The sequence below is a fragment of the Chlamydomonas reinhardtii genome, chromosome 13 (assembly GCF_000002595.2).
Source record: "Chlamydomonas reinhardtii strain CC-503 cw92 mt+ chromosome 13, whole genome shotgun sequence".
Taxonomy (NCBI): Eukaryota; Viridiplantae; Chlorophyta; class Chlorophyceae; order Chlamydomonadales; family Chlamydomonadaceae; genus Chlamydomonas; species Chlamydomonas reinhardtii.
The window spans coordinates 4,056,239-4,077,775 of record NC_057016.1 but is presented as its reverse complement, the minus strand read 5'-3'; the positions used below and the strand labels follow the sequence as shown (position 1 = coordinate 4,077,775).

Genomic DNA, 21,537 nt, shown 5'->3' with positions numbered 1-21,537 from the left:
CCGCCTGCCGCCGCGTTGGGGGTTGTGAAGCACGTATCACCGGGGATGCAAACGTGAGCCCCGTTATTTGGTTTTGCACATCGCTCATCCCAAGCTGCCTGCGTTTAGCGTGGAGAGCGATGAACCCTTGCAGTGGCGCCAACCGCCAAGTCGACCATCGATTCATCCCAAACTTCGGTGTGACATGTTCTGATGCCTATCGATTATGCTAGTGACAAGACACGGAGCGTGCTAGCCTTCATCTTGACATAGGCGTCGAGCCAAACTTTGTAGCGTCCGCATACCCTTGCCTCTGTATGTGCATTCATTTTGTGCTATCTTTCTGACTCGTCACATAGCCAGCATACTGCTAAGCATGTCTCTGAACTTGCCACCTGCTCGGCGGAGAGCACAACGTGTTTCTTGATTGGCGATTAACAAACGGCATACACGGATGAGACCTGAAGGCTTCTGGCGTGGTAGCCGGCGTAAAGCGAGCCTCGCGACGCAAGTTCTCTTTCTCGTGACCTTCCTGGCGAGCCAGCACTTCGCCTATGTCGCCGCGCAACAGGAGCAGGCAACAGCGATTCTGGACGCAATCTACGCAGAAAATGAAACCTCTGGCGGGACGGTCGGCTTGAAAGACGGGCCCGGTGCAGGGTCAGCGGGGCGCGGCCTGCTCTTGACAGGACTGGGCCCACCACCTCCCTCGTCAACGTCAGGCCGGCCCCCACCGCCCCAGCCCGCTGCGGCACACACAGTCACGTGCAGCGTCACATACGTGGGCCCTGCAGAGCGGTCGGGGCCTCCGGTGCGTGTGGCGGTCGCTTGTCGGGCGCAGCTCGACACGGCGCCACCGGCGGCTGGCGGCAGCGGGGCGGACGCTGCGGGCGACGGCGGCGCCGGCGCCGGTGGCGCAGCAGCGGCCTCGCCACAGGCACATGGTGGAACGGCAGCATCGTCCCCTAGCCAGCTGCCGCCTCCACCGCCGCCAGCTGCTGCCCAACCGCCTCATCACATCATGACCGTCTACCTAGGCGCGAGGGTGCGGGCGTTGCTCAGCAACAGCAATAGCAGCAGTAAAGCCGGAGCCGGCGGCGCTGCGGCGTCGTTTCTCTCTGGTGAGACTTACGCTCGGTACGGTCGGTAGTGGCGGCCTACAGGACTACAGGAGGCGGGCCTGGCCCACCTCCTCATCTCCCCATACTCCCTTTAAACATACCGCTTGCCTACAGCAGGGTGTATCTATAATTGCTATTCCTCGGAACGGTGCCTCGCTGTGCCTTCGTGCTCTCTCGCCTTCTTTGCCACTACCTCTGCCCCTGCCCCACCTGTTTTACTTCAAGTAGCTAGCCAGCTGGCTTCCCGCCCACGCCGAAGCCAAACCCGCCGCCCATGATGCCTCTGCGTCTGTGCCGCAGGTGTCAACTTAGAGCGGCTGACCCGGCAAGGTGGCGGCGGCAGCAGCGACGGCCTCCCCTCCCTGGCGTCTTTGCCAACTCTGGCACAGCTCGGCATCCGACGCCGCCGCAGCAGCAGGAGGGCCCGATCTCTACTCGTGGCGGAGGACGCTTCGCCGCCTGCCGCTGATGCTACTGCCGGAGCCGCACCGCCGCCGGCAGATGACGGCGCGGCGCCAATGCCACCACCAACAGCGCCAGCGCCAGCGCCCACGCCCGCAGCCGATGTGCCGCGTGTGCCGCACGCAACCCCCATGGGAAACGGAGGCAGCGGCAGCAGCAGTCCAGCAGGACTCACACCGCCTGCTCCCGCCGTCGTCGGCAGCTCGTCGCGGTCAGCAGCAGGCAGCGGCACAGGAAGCGACAGCGGCGATGTTGGCGGAGGCGGAGGCGGTGCGGTGGCAGCAGCAGGGGACGGCATCGCTGGCGGCGGCAGACAGCTGTCTCCGGAGCCGCCGCCGCCGCCGTCGCCGCCGGAGCCGTCGCTTGCAACGCCTGAGAGCCCGTGGTGGTGGCAAGTGCGGAACGGCGGCGGTTTGCCACCCGACGCAGCAGACGGAGCGGCAGCGCCTGCACCGAGTAGCAGCGGGGGCGGCGCAGCTGGTGGGGGCGGCAGCAGCACTGGAGGGCTGGCGCCGGACGACGATCCGTACGCGGTGTGGTCGGTGGTGCTGGCCTGCGGCCCCGGCGTGTCACGCCTGCTCCTGCCGGACCTTTGGCTGAAGGGGGTGCAGGCGGAGTTTGCGCTGCCTGCCGGCAGTAGCGGCGGCGGCGGCGGCGGCGGCAGTAGCCGCAGGCCGGTGCGGCAAACGCACGCGCCGCTGCTGCGGGTGCACTGCCCGGGCGCGCGAGTGGAGCTGCTGCGGCCGCAAGTGGCCAGGTGCGTGGGTGCGTTGGTGACCGATCACGCTAGCTAGTAATGCTGGCCGGCGGTTACCCATCCTCCTGTGGCTACCTGCTGCGTCCGTGACCCAAGCCTGCAGCCCACGCCTGCTCCTGCTGTAAACCCCATGCCCATCCCTCCTTCTTGCCAACGTGTCCCCATCATGCAAATGCAAATGCAAATGCAATTGCGCAGTTGCAACGTGACTGGCGCCGGCAGCGGCGGCCAGCCCGCCCTGGAGTCCGCCCTGCACGTCAGCGCCGCCGCCCACGTGGTCTTGTACGGCGCCCGTGTGACCGACAACACGGTCTGCAGCCGCAGCGCGGTGGCGGTGTCTGGTCTGTCTGGTGCGTCTGGTGGTCTGGTGGTGGGCGGCGGCGGCGAGTGGCGGCGCAACCGCGCTACGGCGCAGGGCAAGGCCGTGCCGCTGCCGGACTCGAGCGGCGCAGGTGGGTGGGTTGTAAAAACCAGCCCAAACTAAACCAAAATCAACGAAAACGAGCGGTGGGGTTGCGTTGGTGTGTGGGCGTGTGTAAGGGCGGGTGAGTACCCCACCTGCTGGCGGGCAGGCGAGGGGTGCAGTTGGGGGGTGCAGGTGGCGGGGCCGGCGGCGGGGTGGAAGTCGGCCTGCGCAGCAAGTGTCGTGGGGCATGCAAGGGCGATTGGTGAGGGTTGGGATAATTGGCTTAGTTCACCCCACGTATAATGGATGAGCTTTGTATGATGTACTCAACATTGGACAGTCATTTCCATGAACAAGCACTCGCATTATTCCGCTACAGGCTTGTACGTTGCCCTCGGACCCGGAGCCTACCTGGACATCTCAGACACGCTGTTTGAGGAAAACGCGACCGACCTGCGGTTGCTCGACAACGGCGGCGGCGGCGCGCTCTTCGTTGCGGCCGTGGCGGCGCTGCCGCCGGCGGCGGCAGCGGCTATCACAGCGGCGGCTGCCACAGCAGATCCTCAGCAGCAGCACTGGCGGGCGGCAGTAGCAGAGGTGCTACTGCCGCCCCCGACGGCCGCGTTTCGGAACGTCACGTGGCGGGGGAACCGGGCGTATGCGGGCGGGGGCGCGCTGCTGCAGGGGAATCTGAGCGCCGTAAGCTTTGACCGCTGTGTTTTTGAATCCAACTTTGGCATCAATCTTGGATCCGGTGAGTGCTCGTGCTGCAGCTTCCTGCTGTAAGGGTATGTGTTGTAGTTGCGTGCCGTTGCGCGCGGGCTAGCTAGCTGCGCCGCTTCCGTTCGGGGCGGCAGAAAGGGACTGGATTGATCGGCTGCTGCAGCTGTGCCGTGACCCATTGATGATCACATATGATCGTGCAGCTCGTGTGCCTTAACCCGATAACCTGCCAGTGATTGCGTCCATTTACAACCAGTCAGCCTGCTGCTCGTGCTACCTGCCGCCTATCTAGCTGAAGATGACACACGTGCCTCATTCCTGCCTTGCTGCCCCGTCCTTGTTATTTTCCATCTGCCCGCAGCTGTTGCGCTTCGCCATTGGCTTCCGAAAGGCACCGCCTTGGCCAACTTCTTTTGGATCCAGGGATCTGTGAATCTAACCAACACGGATTTCAGATCCAACTGGCTGGATCAGTCTGCGACGCAGAGCGGCGCCCTGAATGTCGTGGGCTTCGCCCGTCTGCACGTGTCAGACTGTGAGTGGTTCAACAACACGCAGCGCTCCAAAGCTCCCATTACAACCGTCTTCGTAAATCAGACGCAGCTGCAGCGCGGTGAGTGGGTATGGATGGGTGTGCGTGGGTGGATGTGGGTGGCTGTGGATGAATGTGGGTGGATGTGGGTGGGTGGGTGGAAGTGGGTGGGTAGGTGGAAGTGGGTGGATGGGTGGGTGGCCGCACGGTATGCACAGCGTTGCGAGAAAGCAGGAGTCTGGAGTTCTGAGGTAGCAGCCATGTCTGGAAAACGAAACCCGCGCCGCCCCACCTTTCTTTGTGCGCAGTTCGCTTTGTGAGGAACACCGCGGTGGCCGACTACGGAGGGGGCTTGTATGCGGACATGGCGAACGAGATCGACGCTGAGGACATTTACGCGGTCGACAATGTGTCGGGCCGCGCCGGCGGCGTCATGTGAGTACCGTACTGTTACTGCTAACGACTCACATTCTACATGCATGATAACACATTGAATGCTGTTGACATATCAAATGATTCATTGGCGTAGGCAACGTCTGCTGGCATGGCCCCTTTAAATGGGATAGACGAGCCTGCAACCCTTGCTGACCTTAAACCCGGCCTTGCATGGCCTCCACACAGATCGCTTGCAACCGCACGGTTCGAACATTCGCCAGTGTTCCGCTGCCGCCGCTGCGTGTTTGAGAACAATGTGGTGTACGGCAGCTCGGGCGGTGGCGCCATATTCTCGGATGAGTTCCGCCAGCTCGAATTGCAGGTGCGCGCATGCGTGCGTGCGCGCGTGCTTGCGTGCGTGCGTGCGTGCGTGTCCCCGTTGCCTCTCCACTTTCTCCTTCCTCTTTCTCTTCCACTTCGTTTCCTTCTTTACGCATCAACGTAATGATACAGGACTGCGTTTTCCGGAACAACACCAGCTCTGTGGGCGGCGGTGCGATCGCCGTCTTCATGAGCTGCGGGTTCTCGAAAGGCCGCGGCGACACGTGGCTGCGGTTGGTCAACGCGACCTTTGAGGAGAACCGGTCGCTTCCAACCGCCGAGGCGAATCCGTACATGGACAGCATGGGCCAGGGAGGAGCTGTGTATGCGAGTTGTGTGGACGTGGTGGAGGTGGTGGGCAGCCGCTTCACGCGCAACAGCGCGATATGGGAGGTGCGTAAGCACGTGGGGTGTGTGTGGTTGGAAGGGCGGGGGAGCAGGCGGGTGGGCGGGCGCTTTGCGGGCCACGGGATGCTGTCTGCACGTGCGCACGGCGGGGGCCGTTGCATGCGTTATTAGCTGTTGTAGCTGCCTGCTGCATGCGCATGCGCGTGTGCGTTGAGGGGATGAGTGCGCGTTGGGTGGGGAGGGGTGGGGTGTGGTGGCGTGGCGTGGGGTGGCGTGGCGGAGTGCGGAGGGACGGCCGGGAGGGATGGAAAACACAGTGGATGTGGTTGCGCATGCTGCCGGCAGCCCCGGTAGTTGCTTCATAGTGCACTTGCAACAAGCAGGAATTGCGGCGCGAAGGCGTTGCACTTTCTGCTACTGGTGTGAACGTACTTGAACGCGTGTGTGCTTTCACTCTGCTCGCTCGCGTGAACGCATGTGTGTGCGTACGTACTTGTGCGCATGTGTTTGTGTCTGCCCCACCCATGAACTCGCGTGCGCCGGGTATATCTCACCTCCAGGGCGGCGGCGTGTACGTCAAGGACGCACTCCGCGTGTCCATCGCGGGATCCGTCTTCGAGGGAAACCGTGTCGGGCCCGCCGGCGGCGTGGGCGGCGGCGCGCTCACCGCCACCAAGTGCGAGGAAACGCGGGTAGGTGCGCGATGGCGGCTGCTGAGCTGCTGGCGGACTGTGTCGCTAGACAGCCAGCCAGCGAGGGTAGGCAACTCTCGCACGAGCGAGGAGTTGAATGGAAAAACGGCGATGAAGTGCTAAGCACAAGTATGGTACGCACGCGCGAAACTGTTTTGCAGCTGCGAATTGAAATGCGTGTGGGTCGCTTCATCCAGCAGTGCTCTCGTCGTCGTTCAAAGCCTGCTCGGCCCCCGATGCAGGTCGTTGACACAACGTTTGAGGGGAACGCGGTGCTCGCTCTTGTGGCGAATGGCGGCGGCGGCGGCGGCGCCGTGAGCATCTACGGCCGCTCGACGCCCCGCATGGCGGCATCGTTCGTACGGGTCACGTGGCGCAACAGCTCAGTGTACGGCAGTGCGCCGTCGCCGTCACTGCCGCCGCCATTTCGGACAGCGCAAGGGAGTGGCGGCGGCGGCGGCAGCAGCAGTGGCGGCGGCGCGGTGAACGTCACCACGCTGGCGTTGCTGACGCTGGAGGACTGCGTGTTTGAGGGCAGCCGGGCGGCGATGGGGCATGGAGGCGCGTTGATGGTGTCGCGGGTGAGTGAGGCCGAGTAGGGGCGAGTGTGCAGTATCTGTGCAAGACTGCAGTTTTGGTTGGCGGCTTCCGGGACTCCCGATTCGCTGACTAGAAGTGAATGCGTGCGGTAGTGTTTGTGTCACAATTTTCCGAGCAACAGTTAAGGTACGGTAGACGTTCTCGGTACGGGCGCCGCCTACCCGCCTGCCCATGTTGTCTCCGCGATTGCAGGTGCACACCGTGGTGCTCAACCGAGTGCAGCTCAGCAACAGCTCTGCCGGCTTTGGCAACAACCTCACAGTCCTTGCCATCAACAGCAGTAGCAACAGCAGTAGCAGCAGCAACAGCAACAGCACAGGCGGCTCTGGTGGCGCGATCGCCCTGACATCAGTGACGGCGGCGCGGCTACACAACGTAACCGCCCGCGCCGCCGCCGCCACCCTGAACGGCGGCTTCCTCGCCTCGTTCAATGTGTCAGTGCTCGTCCTGACCAAAGCAACCGTAACAGCAACCGCCGCCGTAAGCGGCGGCGGCGGCGCGCTATCGCATTCCGGCTCGCCCGGAGGTACAGCGGTTTTCTGGGGCGTGCGCCTTCCGGGTCCGCACGCCTCTCTGGCGGGCGGCGGCGCCGCCGCCAGCATTTCCGAAACCGAGTCAGTTTTTCTCATCGGTTCGCGGATCGCGGCGGCGCAGGCCTGGTCTTCGGGTGGCGGGCTGCGGTTGGCGGGCGTTGGCCGAGCGTACGTCGCAGCGGTTGACGTGGTTGGTGCGAGTACGGCTGCTGGAGGCGGCGGTTGTGTGGCGGCGGAGGCGGTTGGGGTGTTGCAGCTCCGTCAGAGTGCGCTCCTGGGCTGCTCCGCACCTGCGGAGCAGCTGCCGCCGCTTGCTGCCGTAAATGCTGTGACCAATTCGACGTTTTCACTAGCCGCCGCCGCTTCACTGGCGTCGGCACTGGCCCTTTCAACCGCAGCCTCAGCGGCCGTGGCGGCAGCCGCCGCCGCCGCCGCGGTCGCCGCCGGCGCCACTGCCGCCGCCGCTGGCGCGGGCGGCGGATTGTTTGCCTCAAGCGTGGCAGTCCTGCATCTGCAGGGCTGTGTGATTGCTGGCAATGCGGCGGCGGCGGCAGGCGGCGGCGCGCATTTGGAAGGGGTGCGGAAGCAGCTGTTGCACAGCAACGCCTGGGGCAGAGGGCCCGCCGCCGCCGGAGGCGGCGGTAGCAGCAGCGGTAGCAGTAGCAGCGGTAGCAGCGGCAGTAGCAGCGGTAGCAGCGGCAGTAGCAGCAGCGGCAGTAGCAGCAACACTGCGGGCACGACCGGCGGGGCGCTGCATGTGCTGCTACAGCCGGGCTACGCCAGCCTCACCGACGCGGCGGCGGCGCGAGAGGCACAGCTGCTTGCAGCCATGGATGGCATCCCAGCGGCGGCGCTGGGGCTCAAGGGCGGTGATGGCGGCGGCACCGCAAGTGGTGATTCGGGCGTCCTTTGGTCGGAGGCAGCAGCTGCAGCCGCGGGGCCGCTGGTTGCGTCCTGGCTTCCGGTGACAGTCGTTCCCGACCCCGCGTTTTGGGTGGGCCTGGAGGCGCCTGCACAGCAGTCGGCGGGCGTCACGCCGGCACGGCTGCGGCAGCGACGGCTGCGCCGCCGGCTGCACCAGGTGGGGCGAGCGCTGGCGCCACTGCTGCACCCGGGCGGTGACGGCGACGGCGACGACAACGGTGATGGCGACGGCGCGGGGCTGACACCACCCGTGTTTGCGAGGAGCGCACGGCAGCTGACGGCGGCAGCAGCAGCAAAACGGCCGCCGCCGCCAGCTGCCGACGCGCCGCCTGATTTCCCAGGGCCGCCAGACACGCCGCCGACGGCTCCCAAGCCGCCGCCTCGTCTCCCGCCGCGACCGCCCCGGCCCCCCTCCCCATCACCGCCGCCGCCGCCGCCGCCGCGACCGCCGCCGCCGCGCCCGCTGCCACCTAGCATACTGCGCTCGCAGCCGCCGCCCGCCGTGGCGGCGGCGGGAGCTGCGTCGCCAACCAGCGGCGGCAGTAGCCCTGCCTCCTCCGGAGGAGGGAGTGGCGGCGGCAGTAGCAGCAGCGGGTCCGGCGGCGACGCTCTGGATGTGCAGAGTGACATCCCGTTTTTGGACATTGATGGAGACGAGTTTGTGGGGAATCAGGGCGCGGCGGGCGGTGGTGCTGTTCACGTGGTGGTGACGGCGGCGGCGGCGCGTGTGCGCATCACGCACAGCACCTTCACAGGCAACACCGCCGGACAGCCCGACCCGCCCTCCGCTGATAGGGTGGGTTTGCTCGCAACACGCGTGCGCTCGTATCCCGTTGTGTCCTTCACACTGCGACCTCACACTCCATTCCCACACTCTTTCTCAACCTCCGACCTTCTTGGTCTCTCTCCGCATTCTCAAATCCCTTTTGGCAGTTTTCCAGCGACTCGGGCGGCGCGCTATGGCTGCAGTGCGGCCTGCGGGCGGAGGAGGGCCGCTGCCGCCACGCCGTTCTGACCGCCTGCCGCCTGACCGCCAACGCCGCCACCAGCACCGGCGGCGCGCTGGCCTCCAGCCGCCAGCCGCTGGTGCTGAGCGGCTGCCGCTTTGAGGGCAACACTGCTGTCAGGTGCAGGCCCTGTGTTGAGGCGTGGGGGGGCTGTGGCGAGGGGTGGGGGGCTGTGGTGAGGGAGGGGGGGGGGCTGTGGCGAGGGGTGGGGGGCTGTGGTGAGGGAGGGGGGGGCTGTGGTGGGGCGCTGGCGTGTGAGGCGTTGTGAGCGGCGGGGCTGTCGCTCGTGTGGTGCGGGGCTGTGTTGTGTGACATGAGGTGGGGGCTCTGGGACGACATGTGACGTTGTGGAAGAGGTGCCACGAGGGTGGTTGCAAGCTTGACACTTTGGGAACAATAGTCCGGAGAGGGGGGCTGTGGTGAGGGGCTGGCATGTGAGACGTCGAAGGGCTGTCGTGTGGCGGGGGGCTGTGTCAGCAGGTGACGTCAGGTGGGGGCTCCGGGACGACATTTGACTGGGCTGGTGTTCGACGTGTGGTGGGGCTGTCATGTGGCGTGTGCTGCTGTCGGCTGAGGGGCTGACTTGCCTCGTGTGGTGCACGCGATGTTGCGTGGTTGTGGGTGCGCGCGGTGGTGTTGACGGTAAGGTCAGCGGTAAGGTTACGCGGTTCCTGAATGCCCACCTGCAATTAAGCGGACCTTTACGTTAAGCGGACCTTTGGATGTGCCGGACGCTTGCCCGCGCCACGGCCATGCCTCTAGCCGGCTAGCGCCCCGCTGACTCCACGCCCCGCTGACTCCACGCCCCGCCACGCCGCCCTGCCTTCATCCCTAAGACTTCGCGTCTTCTACATCAGTCATGAATTGTAATCCCTGCTGCTGCAGGTCCGGCGGCGCCGTGGCGCTAGTGGATGACGTGGTGCTGGCGGCGGCGGCGCCCCTGCTGGACCCCACAGACGGCCGGGTGGCGCTGCCGCCGCCGCCGCCGCCTCAGCCTGCGGCGCCGGTCGTTAGCGTCGGCACTAACGGCACCAACGGCTCCAACGGTGACGGCGGCAGTGGTGGCGCTCCTCGGCGCCGCAGGGTCGCTGTGGAGCTGGCGGCGGCAGCGGCGACAGCTGGGAGCAGCAGTGGCGGGAGTGGCGGCTTGGGCCCGCCCTGGTATGCCATGCTTCTGCCCTATGGTGGCGGCGGCGGTGGCGGAGTCACAGGCGCCAACAGCAGCAACAACAGCAGCAGCGCAGAAGGGGACCTGCCCGCCGATGCCGTGGCGGTGACGCCCCAGCAGCTCTCGGCGGCGGCGGCAGCGGCCTCTTCCTCCACCACTTCCCCCACCACCACCACTACCGGCACGGCTACGGATGCAGCAGCCCTCGCCGCCACAGCCGCCGCGCCGCTGTTCTCCTTGCTCGCAGCCAACTGCGTCTTCACCTCCAACAAAGGGGAGGGAGGGGACGGCGCCGCCATCTACACCCTCGCCGCCGGCGCCGCCGCCCTCACAAACTGCTCCTTCACCTCTAACACAGCCGGCGGCGCCGGCGGCGCCGTTGCCGCCGATTACTCTCGCATCCGTGGCGTGCCTGGCGGCGGCGAGCTCAATCTCGCTATAAGTAGCGGCGGTGGTGGCGGCGGCGCCGCCGCCGCCTTTCGGGGAAACGCCGCCACCGCCGGCGGCGGCGCGTTGCGGCTGCTCGGCGGCAGCGGTTTGGCCGTGCTGGCGGGCGTCGTACTGGAGGACAACTCGGTGCTGGATGGTGATGGCGGTGCCGTACTTTTGGAGGGCGGCGGCGGCGGCGCGGCGGCGGGCGGGCGCGGGGCGCTGGTTTTGGTGGGGTGCCGGGTGGCGGGCGGGCGCGTGTTGGACGGCAACGGCGGTGGCGTGGCGGCCATGTCAGCCCTAGGCGCGCAGCGGGTGAGTACTGTAGTGGAGTGAGGCAGTGTCAGGGTTATGGGGGTGAAATGGAGGTGCGGTGAAGAGATCGATGCGGGATGGGGTAAAACAGTGACGCGCGACGGGGCCTAGGTGACTGCCAGCGATCCCGCACTTGTCAGAAGGTGCCGACTGCTGCGTGCTAGTTGCCTAACCAGCCGGGCCGGGAACCCCGGCTCCCCGTTCCCCATCCCCGCCTCCGCACCCGCACCCGCACTCGCAGCTGCTGCTTGTGAACACGAGTGTGGAGGGCTGCTCGGCGCGGCGGCGCTTCAAGGGCGGCGGCGGCGGTGGCGTGTTTGTGAAGCAGCGCGTCATCCTGGACGTGCGCGGGGGCAGATTCCAGGTGTGTAGGGGGCAGGTTAGGGGTAGGGGGGGACCGCCATGGGGTGTTAGCTGCATGGGGTTGGGCGTGCGCATGGGGACACGCACATGCATGAAGAAGAGGCGAAGGCACAGCCACGTGCGGCTTCAGACAGCAGACAGCCCTGCCGGCTGGGTAGGGATGAGGGTGAGAGGGTAAAGCAATGAGTTAAGCAATGTGCATGTGTAGCTGGTCACTCGGCTAATTACGCATGATGACTCAACGACTAATGGCGCGTTCGTTCCCCCACAGGGCTGCCAGGCTGATGTGTCGGGTGGGGCGCTGCTGGCAGACCGATGCGACCGACTGGCGCTGGCCGGCGGCGCGGTGCTGAGCGGCTGCGGCGCCGGCGCCACCGGCGGCGGCATGCACGTGAGCGGCTGTGGTGGCGTGGCGCTGGCGGCGGTGGAGGTGGCGCGGTGCGGCGCGGGCTGGAGCGGCGGCGGCGCACACATCGTGGCGGCGCAGGTGGGGAAGCAGCAGCAGCAGCGGGTGCGGCGGCGGGAGTGCCGGTGGTGTGGGGAAGGCGTATGGGGTGGGGTGCTGAAAGCAGGGGGTTATTGAGTTTGTGTTTGCAGAGCGTTGACTTGACGGTGGCGTGGCGCGGCGGGGCGTGGAGCTGACTAGTTCGTTCTGTCATGGACTTGCGTGTGCAGGCTGGAACCGGCACAGGCTTCGGTTCAGGCACCAACAGCAGTAGCAGCGACAGTGGCAGCAGCATGGTCGTCAGCATGTCAGGCTGTAGCTTCTCCCGCAACACGGTCAATAGCATGCAGGCGGGCCTCATCAGCAGCGCTGGTGGCGGCAGTAGCAGTGGCGGCGGTGGCGGTAGTAGCAACGCGGCCCTGGCGGCGGCGTCGGCCAACGGCGACGGCAGTAGCAGCGTGCGGGGCGGCGCGGGCGTGTATCTCGCAGGGCCGCTTCGTGCCTACCTGCGCGGCTGTAGCTTCTTGGGTAACGCCGCCGCAGATCTGGATCCAGTTGCAATCAACATCACCTCGGCTACTGCCAGTGGCAGCGCCGCTGGCGCAGCTTGTGGCGGCAGTAGCAGCAGCAGCAACAACAGCGCGGGCGCAGCTGCCGGCAGTAGCAGTGGCAGTGCTGGCGGTGGGGGGAGAGCCTCGGCAGCAGGGGAGATGATGTACGGCGGCGGTTTGTTGGTTGACACGGGCGTGCAGGCGTTGGCGCTGTACGACACGGTGTTGGATCGTAACTGTGCCGTACACGGCGGCGGCTCGCTGGCGGCTCGCCCGCCGCTGCCGCTGCTACTGCTGCGATCGGTGAACGTCAGCGGCTCGGCTGCTACTGCCGGCCCCGGCGGCGGCGTGCTGGCGGATGGCTGTGCGGTGGTGGCGGCGGACCGGCTGCTGCTGCAGGTGCGTGTGTGCTACTGCTGCTTGAGGCGCAGAGGCGGCGGCTCGGACAGATGTCTCAACTAGCTTGAAACGGTACTTGCCTTATGTGCCTTCACTGTCTGAACACGGGACACGAGCGCTCACATGTTGGTATTGACGCTTGCGTTTACCGCGTCCGGTTGCACACACGTCAATGCTGCTGCAGGGCAACGTCGGGACAACGGGCGGCGGCGCGTACATATCCAGCAGTGCCGCTGCAGCTGCCCCTTCCCCTGCTGCTGCTACAGCCGCCGCCGGCAGTACCAGCACCGGCACCGGCACCGGCACCGGCACCGGCACCAGCACCAGCGCCTCCTTGCCGCCGCCTACCCTGGCGCTCATCACCCGCTCCCGCTTCCTCAGCAACCGGGCGGTGGCACCAGCCTCATCACCGTCGTCAACGTCTGGGGCAGCTGCCGGCAGTAGCAGCAGCAGCGGCAGTAGCAGCAGTGGCGACGGGCTGAATGAGGGGTTCGGTGGTGGCCTGGTCCTGAGCGGGGCTGTAGCAGCAGCTGTGCTCGGCAGTAGCTTTGAAGCGAACACGGCATCGCTGCTGGGCGGCGCTCTAGCCAGCAACCAGAGCTGTAGCAGCCCACTCGGCGGCGGCGGCGGCAGTAGCAGTGACACTTCCACCGCTAGCACCCAGGCGCTGCCGGCGAGTGACGTGTCCGCTGCCTGGGCAGCGGCGATGGCCGCGACGGCGGGGGCTGCCGGGGACGCCGCGCGTTCCGCGGTTTCGGCGGCGCCGCTGCTGCTGCCGGCTGCCTTGAATGAGACCTGGGCCGCTCTAGTGGCGGCGGCGGCGCGGCAGTGCTGGGTGCTGACACTCGCGGACTCGTACCTGCAGTTCCACACAGCTGGCGGGCAGCAGCAGCTGCTGCTGCCGTACCCGCGTCCTCCTCCTGTGGCTGGCGTAGCCTCGCCGTTGGGACCCGGCTATAGCCACCGCCGACGGCTGCAGCAGGCGCAGCCGCCGCCGCAGCCGCAGGCGCCTGCTCCGTCTACCCAGCAGCAGCAGCAGCAGCAGCAGCAGAAGCAGCAGCAGCAGCAGCAGCAGTCGCAGCAGTCGCAGCAGTCACAGCAGTCGCAGGACGGCGCCAGCATGTGGATGGCCTACCTGGATGTGGCTGCAGTTGCGTGTGGTGGCGATGGCAGTAGCACTGCCGCTGACGCTGCTACAGCCAACGCCACCGCAGGCGGCAGTAGCAGCAGCCCTCTGCCGCTTGGCGCTGGGTCCGCAGCAGCAGGAGCAGGCGCGGATGGTGGCCTGAACCCGAGCGGAACGGACCGCGGTGCGGCTGCGCTTGTTCGCAGCGTCTTGGAGCGTCGGCAGCAGCGGCAAGACCCACAGACAGACGGCCCTGCTGCTGATGATGATGGTATTGCGGATGGCAGCAGTGGCAGTAGCAGTGGCAATGGCAGTAGCAGCAGCGGCAGCAGCAGCAGCCAGGCGGCTCTGTTGTCGCAGGGCGTGGCGGCATGTGAGCAGGCGTTTGGGGTGCCGCAGCTTGCGGCGGAGGGCGAGGGCGCGGGCGGCGCGGGCGGCCTGCTGGCGCTAGCCCCCAGCCAGCTACGGCTGCGGGCCCTGAGGTGGCTGGTGACCTCCAGCGCCGCCGCCACCATTCCTGCTGCTACAGCCGCTGCTGCAGGCAACGCAACTACTGCCACTACAGCCGTTACCGAGGTCGCAGTGGACTCTGCCGGCGCTGCGCTCGGCGCCGCCGGCAGTAGCATCGGCGCCAGCAGCAGTGCCGCCGGCGGCAATGCTACTGCTGCCGCGGTCCTAACGGAAGTGCAGCTCGCGCAACGGCTGGAGGCGGCGCTTCGCGGCGGCGCCGCCACCGCGCCGGACGGCGGCGCGTGGCTACAGCCGGCGGCGCTGATGGAGGGGGCCGGCTACAGCCGCAGCTACAGCCGAGTGACGGCGGCTGTAGCGGCCCGGGCTGTAGCGGTGGTGGAGCTGCCTGTGGATGTGGGGCTGTTCATTGCGGTGGAGCTGCTGGACCACACAGGCACGCCCGTTACAGGTGTGCGTGTGTGTGGGGGGGGATGAAACGAGAGACGATGCATTGGATCAAGACGATGCATGCGGATCCGGGAGGCTGCTGCGCACTGGATGTGCTGTGGACATGTGTGTGTATCGTGCGACTGGGGCGTTCATGTGGGTATACTGGTGGGCCTTGTCAGTGTTTGCATTGTGACCTACGATACTTGTGTGAGCTGCATCCCACAGGAGGGTGCTCGTATCATTGACCCTGACCCTGACCCTGACCCTGACCCTGACCCTGACCCTGACCCTGACCCTGACGCTGCAGAGCACCCAGAGGTCCGGCTGCGTCTCAGCCTGGCGCCGGTGGCCTTCCCACAGGAGGGTGCTACAGCCGCAGCCGCCGACAACAGCAGTAGCAGTAGCAGTAGCGCCCTGGCAGACGCCACTGCTACAGCTGCAGCCGGCTTGTTGGGCTCGGTGGCTGCCGAATGCGGCCGGGGGCTGGCGGTGTGGTCGGGTCTGCGGGTACGTGGCGTGCCGGGTCGCTACCTGCTGACAGTGGAGGTGGCGACAGCGGGGCCGGGAAGTCACACGGTGAGCGTACTGGGGGGAAGGGGTGTATGTGCCTGGGCCCAATGAAAAAGTTTTATCATCACCAGGAAGGGGGAGGGGGCACTTGTCTGACGGCGGCGGCAGAAGGGCCCTGACCCCCACGCCCCTACCTGCTGGCCCTACTGCCCCTGACACCTACGCCCGCCCCCGGTGACCCCCCCCCCCCGCCCCTGCTGACCCTCCCCGCTGCCCCGGCCCCTGCTGCCCCCGCTTCAGATCCCGCCCCTGCCGCTGCCGGTGCTGGTGCTGCCATGCGCCCCCGGCGAGGTGCCCCGCGGCGGCGGCACCAGCTGCCAGCGCTGCGACCCACGCCTGTTCAGCCTCTGGCCCGACCCCCGCACCGACTGGCTGCTGACAGGGCTGAGGGCAGCAGCAGCGGCGGCTGCGGCGGCTGTAGCAGCCACCGGCAACGGCAATAGCAGCAGCAGCAGCGGCGGTGGCGGTGGCAGCAGCGCCGGTGGCAGTAGCAGTGGCAGCGGCAGCGAGGCGCTGGGTCTGGGTCTGGGGCCGCGGCCGGGGGTGGAGGGGGTGTTGTGCGACACGTGCCCGCCGCACGCGCTGTGCCCGGGCGGGGCGGTGGTGGTTCCGGAGCCGGGCTACTGGCACTCCAGTCCCGAGTCGACTGCCATGCACTGGTGGGTGTGCCTGCGTGCGTGCCATTGCGCTGGGTTGCTGGGGAATCTCTGTCTGGGGCACAGGTTTACGGTTTAGCGCTTGTTGTATGGTGCGCCGTAAGGCTTTGAAGGTATCCCGTGCGCGCAGGCGTGCGTGCATGGACACATGCCCCAGATTCCTCTTCCTCTTCCTCCCAACCTCACCCCGCCACTCCTGCACCTTGGGACCCCTCCATACCGGTGTCTTTACTCTTCTGCGCTTGCCATGAATGTAACCCCACCCACGCCCCTCCCCCCAAGGTGCCCCAATCCGGAGGCCTGTCGCGGGGGTCAGGTGGAGGAGGCGGCGCAGCAGCAGCAGGCGGCGCTGCTTGCCTGCCAGTTAGCCTGGTACGCAGACCGCCCCGCCGGCGCCACCGCCCGAGCTCGCCTACAGGCGTGGAGGCAGAGGCGGGCGGCGGCCGCGGCTGCTACTGCCGCCGCAGCGGCCCGCGCCAGCAACAGCAGTAGCAGTAGCAATGGCAGTAGCAGCGACAGCAGCAGTAGCAATGGCAGTAGCAGCAGTGGAGTGGTGGTGGTGTCAGACGACCAGGAGTATTGGGGAGACCTGTGTCTACTTTGGGGCGCCGAAGAGGACGGCGGCAGTAGCACCGGCGGCAGTAGCAGTGGCAGCGGCAGCGGCAGTAGCAGCGGCAGTAGCAGCGGTCCCCTCAGTTACATGGAGTTGCAGTGTACGGAGGGGTACACGGGCAACCTGTGCGCGGCGTGTGTGCCGGGCTGGTACGGCAGCATCAGCGACCTGTCCTGCAGGTGGGGCCGGGGGGGAGGGAAGGGTTAGCTGGGGGAAGGCGGCGAGACCATTGAGGGAGGGGGCTTCACACTGCCGCCAAACACACGCGCCATAGCCCTTGTGACACCCCAACCATTGCTCCTGGCTACGCCCTCTCGTCTTGTTTAACATGCATGGAACCCCCCACCCCACACACACGTACACACACACGCTTACATCCGCGGCCGTAATTCTGCATCGCATACACTGTCCTACGCGTAATGTTTTTCTTGTGCTCTTTAACACACGCTTACATTGATACGCATTCTCATACACTGTACCTCCCTGCCAGCCCCCATCCACCTCCATCCACGAACCCACCCACCCACACACACACACACCCCACACACGCAGCCCCTGCCACGGCGTGGCCCAGTCCGCGGCGCTGCTGCTGCTGGGCTTCTGGGCCAACGTGGTATTGGTGCTGTACACGGCGTGGACGGCGTTCAGGGAGGACTACGGCGTCGTGGAGCTGGGGGCCAGCGACCTCCTCAAGGTGGGGGAGAAGGGGGAGGGAGCACGGGGAGGGAGGAGAATGGGGGCGAGGGAACTTGGGAAGTTGTGTTCGTACGTAGTTTGCTCATACAACGAAGCCCCTTTCGCCTCCCCCGTCTAAACCACCCCCCCCCCCCCCGCATCCCCCCTCCCCGCCTCCTCCTGCCCCCTCTCCACCTCCTCCCGCCCCCACCCAGGTGTTGATCGTGCACTGCCAGTTCTTCCTGATCGTCACGCGCATCTCCATCCCCTGGCCGCCCTCCATCCAGCGCCTGCAGGCGAGTACCGGGTGGGGTGGGGTGGGGGAGGGCCAGAGGCCGTGTGGAAGGGTCCTTGCGTGGGCCGCTAGGGCCGTGACGTGCTCTGCTGCGCATTCCTTCCATTCCATGTGGAGACACGCCCGCCTCTCATCCCACCTACACCACACACACGCACATATACACACGTACACACAGGCACACAGATTACACCTCTCCCCACGCACCTCTTCTCCTCCCTCAACCCCTACCAGGGCGCCCTGGGCGCCATCACAGGTACGGATCTGGATCTGGCGCACTCGCCCGTGTGTCTGGTGCCGGGGGCGGACCCGCAGACACAGGCAGACATACAGGTGCGGGGTGGGGCGGGGGGCTTGGGGGGGGGGGGGTTGCAAGGATTGGTACAGAGAAGTGTAGCAAAGTTGACAGGGGGGCGGTCAACGAGGCAAGGCGGAGAGGGGGAAGCCACAGGCATATGGAGGGGGAAGGCGACACAGGCGCATAACGGCTTGCAGTAATACCACGAGTGACGAACTGTTGACAGGTGGCCAGACGAGGCGAGGCGAACGTGTAATTGCAGAATAGGATGGCCTTGGAATCAGCGTGCAGCTATCTAACTGCATTTCTTATGACATCTGCAATTTTCAAGCTGCCGTACTAACCCTGATGTGTGCCTGGTTATTTTTACCATGTGCCCCCAGGTTGCTTCTGGCCTGCTGAGCCCGCTACTGGTCATTCTGACGAGTCTGGCGCTGTGGGGGCTGAGGTGGCTGCTGGCACGACACTGCGGCCCCGCGACGGCAGTAGCAGGTGGCGGCGGCGGCTGTGGCGGCAGAGGCGGCGGTGGGCAGCCCTCACTGCTACAGCGGCTGGGGCTCTGCCCGCTGTCGCCTCCGGATCCCGCGGACGATGACAGCGGCAGTAGCGGCAGTAGCGGCAGTAGCGGCAGTAGCGGCAGTGCTGTTGATGACTCCGAGTCAGAGTCCGAGGGCGGCTGCGCCGCCGTCTCCAGCCCGCCAGGCTCGCCGCCTGCTGCTGCTGCTTCTGGCCTCCCGCTGAGCGGTGGTGCTGGCAGCGGTGCAGACGCGGGTGCGGTTATTAAGAAACTCAGTGCTGGTGGTGGCATTGGAAACGGGGCAGGAGGGCCACCAGTTGTCAGCGCGGCGGCGAGCGGCTTTGGCAATGCGGCTCCGCCGCGGCGGCTGCAGCTCCCCGGCAGTAGTCCTGGTGATATGGGCCCCTTGGTCGCACCCAGTCCCAAGGCCATGACGCCCACAGCCTCAGCCTCAGCGGCGGCGGCGGCGGAGCCCAACTCAGTCGCCAGTCCACACAGCCGCCAGCAGCGGGGGAGCCCGCGCTCGGCTGCAGCCGCCGCCGCCGCCGCTGCAGCGGCTCTGGCCAGCCCTCACAAGCTCCTGACCGCTGTGCTGCGGCGGCCGCAGCAGCAGCTGCAACCCAAGGGGCATGCCACGGCTAAGGATGCTGCTGCTGCCCCTGTTGCTGGTGCTACTGCCCCCGCTGGCAAAGGGAAGGGTGCTCCTGGCTTCGGCAGCAGTGCCATCACGGCGGTTGCTACAGCCGCCGAAGCCTCTGCAGCAGGGCCACGGATCGCAATGCCTGTGGTGAGTGGAAGCGACAGCTGTAGCAGCAGCAGCGGCGGCGTCGGCCCGGGCAGCGGCGGCGGCACTGCTGCTACTGCCGGTTCCAACATGCTGCAACCACCGCAGCTACAGCCTCTGCCTGAGGCGGCGGCCCGGGCGGTGCTGCTACAGCCTGGGGCCGGCGGCAGTGGTGACGCTGACAGCTACCCAGCCTCACCGGTCGCCCATCGTGCTACTGCCACTGCCCATGCTACTGCTGCAGCTACTGCCACTGCCACTGCCGCCAGGGCAGCTACTGCTGCTCCAAAAATGCCGCCGTGGACCCGATCAGCGGCTGTAGCGCCAATGACTGATGGCACGGGTGCCACGGCGGGAGCAGCGGGAGCATCCGCGGCGGCAGTAGCATCAGCGGCCGCGGCAGTAGCAGCGGGGCTGCCACGGGGCTGGGCCGCCGCATCGGGATCGCTCCACATCAACCCTGTGGCAGTAGCAGACTCCCCTGCTGCTCAGGACGCGGACTCCAGGCACAGCAGTGTGGAGGGGCTGGAGGGGCGCCCTGCTACTGCCGACAGCAGGGCAGTGGCCGTGGCCATGTCCGCCACTACTGCTACAGCCGACAGGGAGTTCCCCAACCCGGCGTATGAGCCTGCTGCTGCCATTGCGACCGGCGCAAACACAGCAGGCCCGGTGGCGGAGGCAGCAGGGGATGAGGGTGACGGCGCGGACCCGGCAGCAGCAGCAGCAGCAGCAGCAGCAGCACCGCGCACAAATGCAAATGCCGGCGGCGCTGCTCCTGACATTGCTACTGCCAACGCCGCTGCTACTGCTACTGGTTCTGGTGGTGATGTGGAGGCGGTTGGGGGGGCTCGGCATGTGCCCCAGGCGGTTGGGATTGTGGCGGGAGCGCACGACAATGAGCAGCAGCAGGCGTCGCGCCCCTCACGAGCCCGCACATCAGCCCAGAAGCAGCAGCAGCTGCTACTGGAACAGCTACAGCCCTACCTGCAGCAGCAGCAGCAACAACAACAGCAAAAGCAGCAACATCAGAAGCAGAAGAGCAAGCAGCGCAGCCGCAGCCGCAGCCGAGGCCGCCGCGAGCACCATCATTCATCCGCCGCAGGCAGCGGCGACGCCGCTGGTGCGCATGAAGAGCCGCACAACTCCAGACAGCAGCAGGGTCATTGCGAGGATGCCATCCCTGCCACCGCCACAGCGACAGATGGCGGGACTCCAAACTCGCCACAGCCCGGCACGCCAGTAACGGCTCGTGGCGCCGGCACCGGCACCGGCACCAGCACCGGCGCTGGCACGGGCCCCAGTGCTGCCCCAAGCACCAAGCCCTCACCCAGCACCCCGGCAAAGCGCAAGGCAAAGACACAGACGCAGTCGCAGACGCAGACGCTGGCAGCCAGCCCCCCCGATCCCACCAACACGCTGGTGACCGCTTCAACCGCCGCCGGCACCGTTACTGCCGACGCCGCTGCCGACGCCAAAGCCAATAAGCGCAGCAGCGCAGGCGATCCCGCTGCTGATTGCGGCGCCCCCAACACCGCGCCCAACAGCCCGAGCCACGCAACCCAACAGCAGCAGCAGCAGCAGTCACGGCAGCAGCAGCCGCGGCGGCGGGGGCAGCTGCCGCCGGGGCCGCCCGCCCCCCGGCTGCGGGGTCTGGCGCTGGTGGACGCACACCTGCTGCTGCGGCGGCAGCTCACCCTGGTGGCGGTGGTGGCGCTGTTCATCCTGTACCCCTCATGGGCGCAGGTGGGGTTATGTCTGGTCTGGTCGGGTCTGGTTGGGTCGGGTCGGGCCTGGGCCGCTTTGATTGGTCTGGTGGATGGTCTAGGCGCAAGGTTGAACGAGTGTGTGTTTGTGTGTGTGTCAAAGAGCACAAGGAAAACATTGCAAAAACAATGTATGTGTGTGGGGGGGGGGGCGGTTGTCTGCGGGGCTGTCGGAGTATGACGGGTATCAAGTGCTCTCATGCCTGGGGGAGGCGAGATGGGCCCCACCCTAAGGCCCGAATGAGGGTCGATGTCACCCCCCCCCGTGCGTCACACGCGCATGCCACCCTCCACCCCCGCAGGCCGCCGTGTCCATCTTCGCCTGCTATACCATTGACGACGGCGGCGGCGAGTACGGTGGCCAGCAGGCGGCCACGTGGCGATACGGCTACTGGCTTAGGAACATAAATCAGGAGTGCTACGCAGGTGGGTAGACGTGCCTCCAGCGCTGCCCACACCCCCAACGCCCTCCCAAGCTGCGACACCGTCCTCCACCGCACACCGGCCTCCCACCCTTCCAGCCTCCGGACACGAACGCCTACACACACATACACATACATACACACACGACTCCTTCCACCCACTCCTGCCCCACCCCCCCAGGCCGGCATGCGGAGCTGTTCCTGCCCATCGGCATTGTGGCGCTGGTGGTGCTGTGTGCGGGGCCGCCGCTGCTGAGTGCGGCGCTGGTGGCGGGGCACCGACACGTGTTGGACGCAGACTGGGTGCTGCAGGTGTGTGTGCGTGTGTGTGGGGGGGGGCCGGGGGGGGGGCGTGTGTGCGTGTGTGTGTGAGTGTGTGTGTGTGTGTAAGTGCGTGTACAGCTTTGC

General features: G+C 66.7%; 1 protein-coding gene across 1 annotated transcript in view; it reads left to right on the top strand.

Moving 5' to 3' along the window:
* The first annotated feature begins 70 nt into the window (after window positions 1-70).
* The window catches only part of CHLRE_13g591300v5 (uncharacterized protein), a 26,126-nt gene continuing 4,659 nt past the window's right edge, over window positions 71-21,537 (top strand). Inside the window, exons 1-26 of the mRNA XM_043069768.1 lie at window positions 71-1,100; window positions 1,401-2,319; window positions 2,518-2,771; window positions 3,105-3,479; window positions 3,810-4,061; window positions 4,289-4,415; window positions 4,602-4,737; window positions 4,869-5,129; window positions 5,645-5,776; window positions 6,019-6,357; window positions 6,569-8,629; window positions 8,767-8,960; window positions 9,726-10,752; window positions 10,994-11,116; window positions 11,387-11,602; window positions 11,791-12,510; window positions 12,695-14,555; window positions 14,844-15,112; window positions 15,347-15,765; window positions 16,045-16,554; window positions 16,928-17,069; window positions 17,266-17,346; window positions 17,580-17,678; window positions 18,027-20,687; window positions 21,010-21,133; window positions 21,311-21,441. Of these exons, the coding sequence (XP_042917743.1) occupies window positions 434-1,100; window positions 1,401-2,319; window positions 2,518-2,771; window positions 3,105-3,479; window positions 3,810-4,061; window positions 4,289-4,415; window positions 4,602-4,737; window positions 4,869-5,129; window positions 5,645-5,776; window positions 6,019-6,357; window positions 6,569-8,629; window positions 8,767-8,960; window positions 9,726-10,752; window positions 10,994-11,116; window positions 11,387-11,602; window positions 11,791-12,510; window positions 12,695-14,555; window positions 14,844-15,112; window positions 15,347-15,765; window positions 16,045-16,554; window positions 16,928-17,069; window positions 17,266-17,346; window positions 17,580-17,678; window positions 18,027-20,687; window positions 21,010-21,133; window positions 21,311-21,441 (14,100 nt within the window). The 5' untranslated portion in view covers window positions 71-433. The remainder of the gene's footprint in view (window positions 1,101-1,400; window positions 2,320-2,517; window positions 2,772-3,104; window positions 3,480-3,809; window positions 4,062-4,288; window positions 4,416-4,601; window positions 4,738-4,868; window positions 5,130-5,644; window positions 5,777-6,018; window positions 6,358-6,568; window positions 8,630-8,766; window positions 8,961-9,725; window positions 10,753-10,993; window positions 11,117-11,386; window positions 11,603-11,790; window positions 12,511-12,694; window positions 14,556-14,843; window positions 15,113-15,346; window positions 15,766-16,044; window positions 16,555-16,927; window positions 17,070-17,265; window positions 17,347-17,579; window positions 17,679-18,026; window positions 20,688-21,009; window positions 21,134-21,310; window positions 21,442-21,537) is intronic.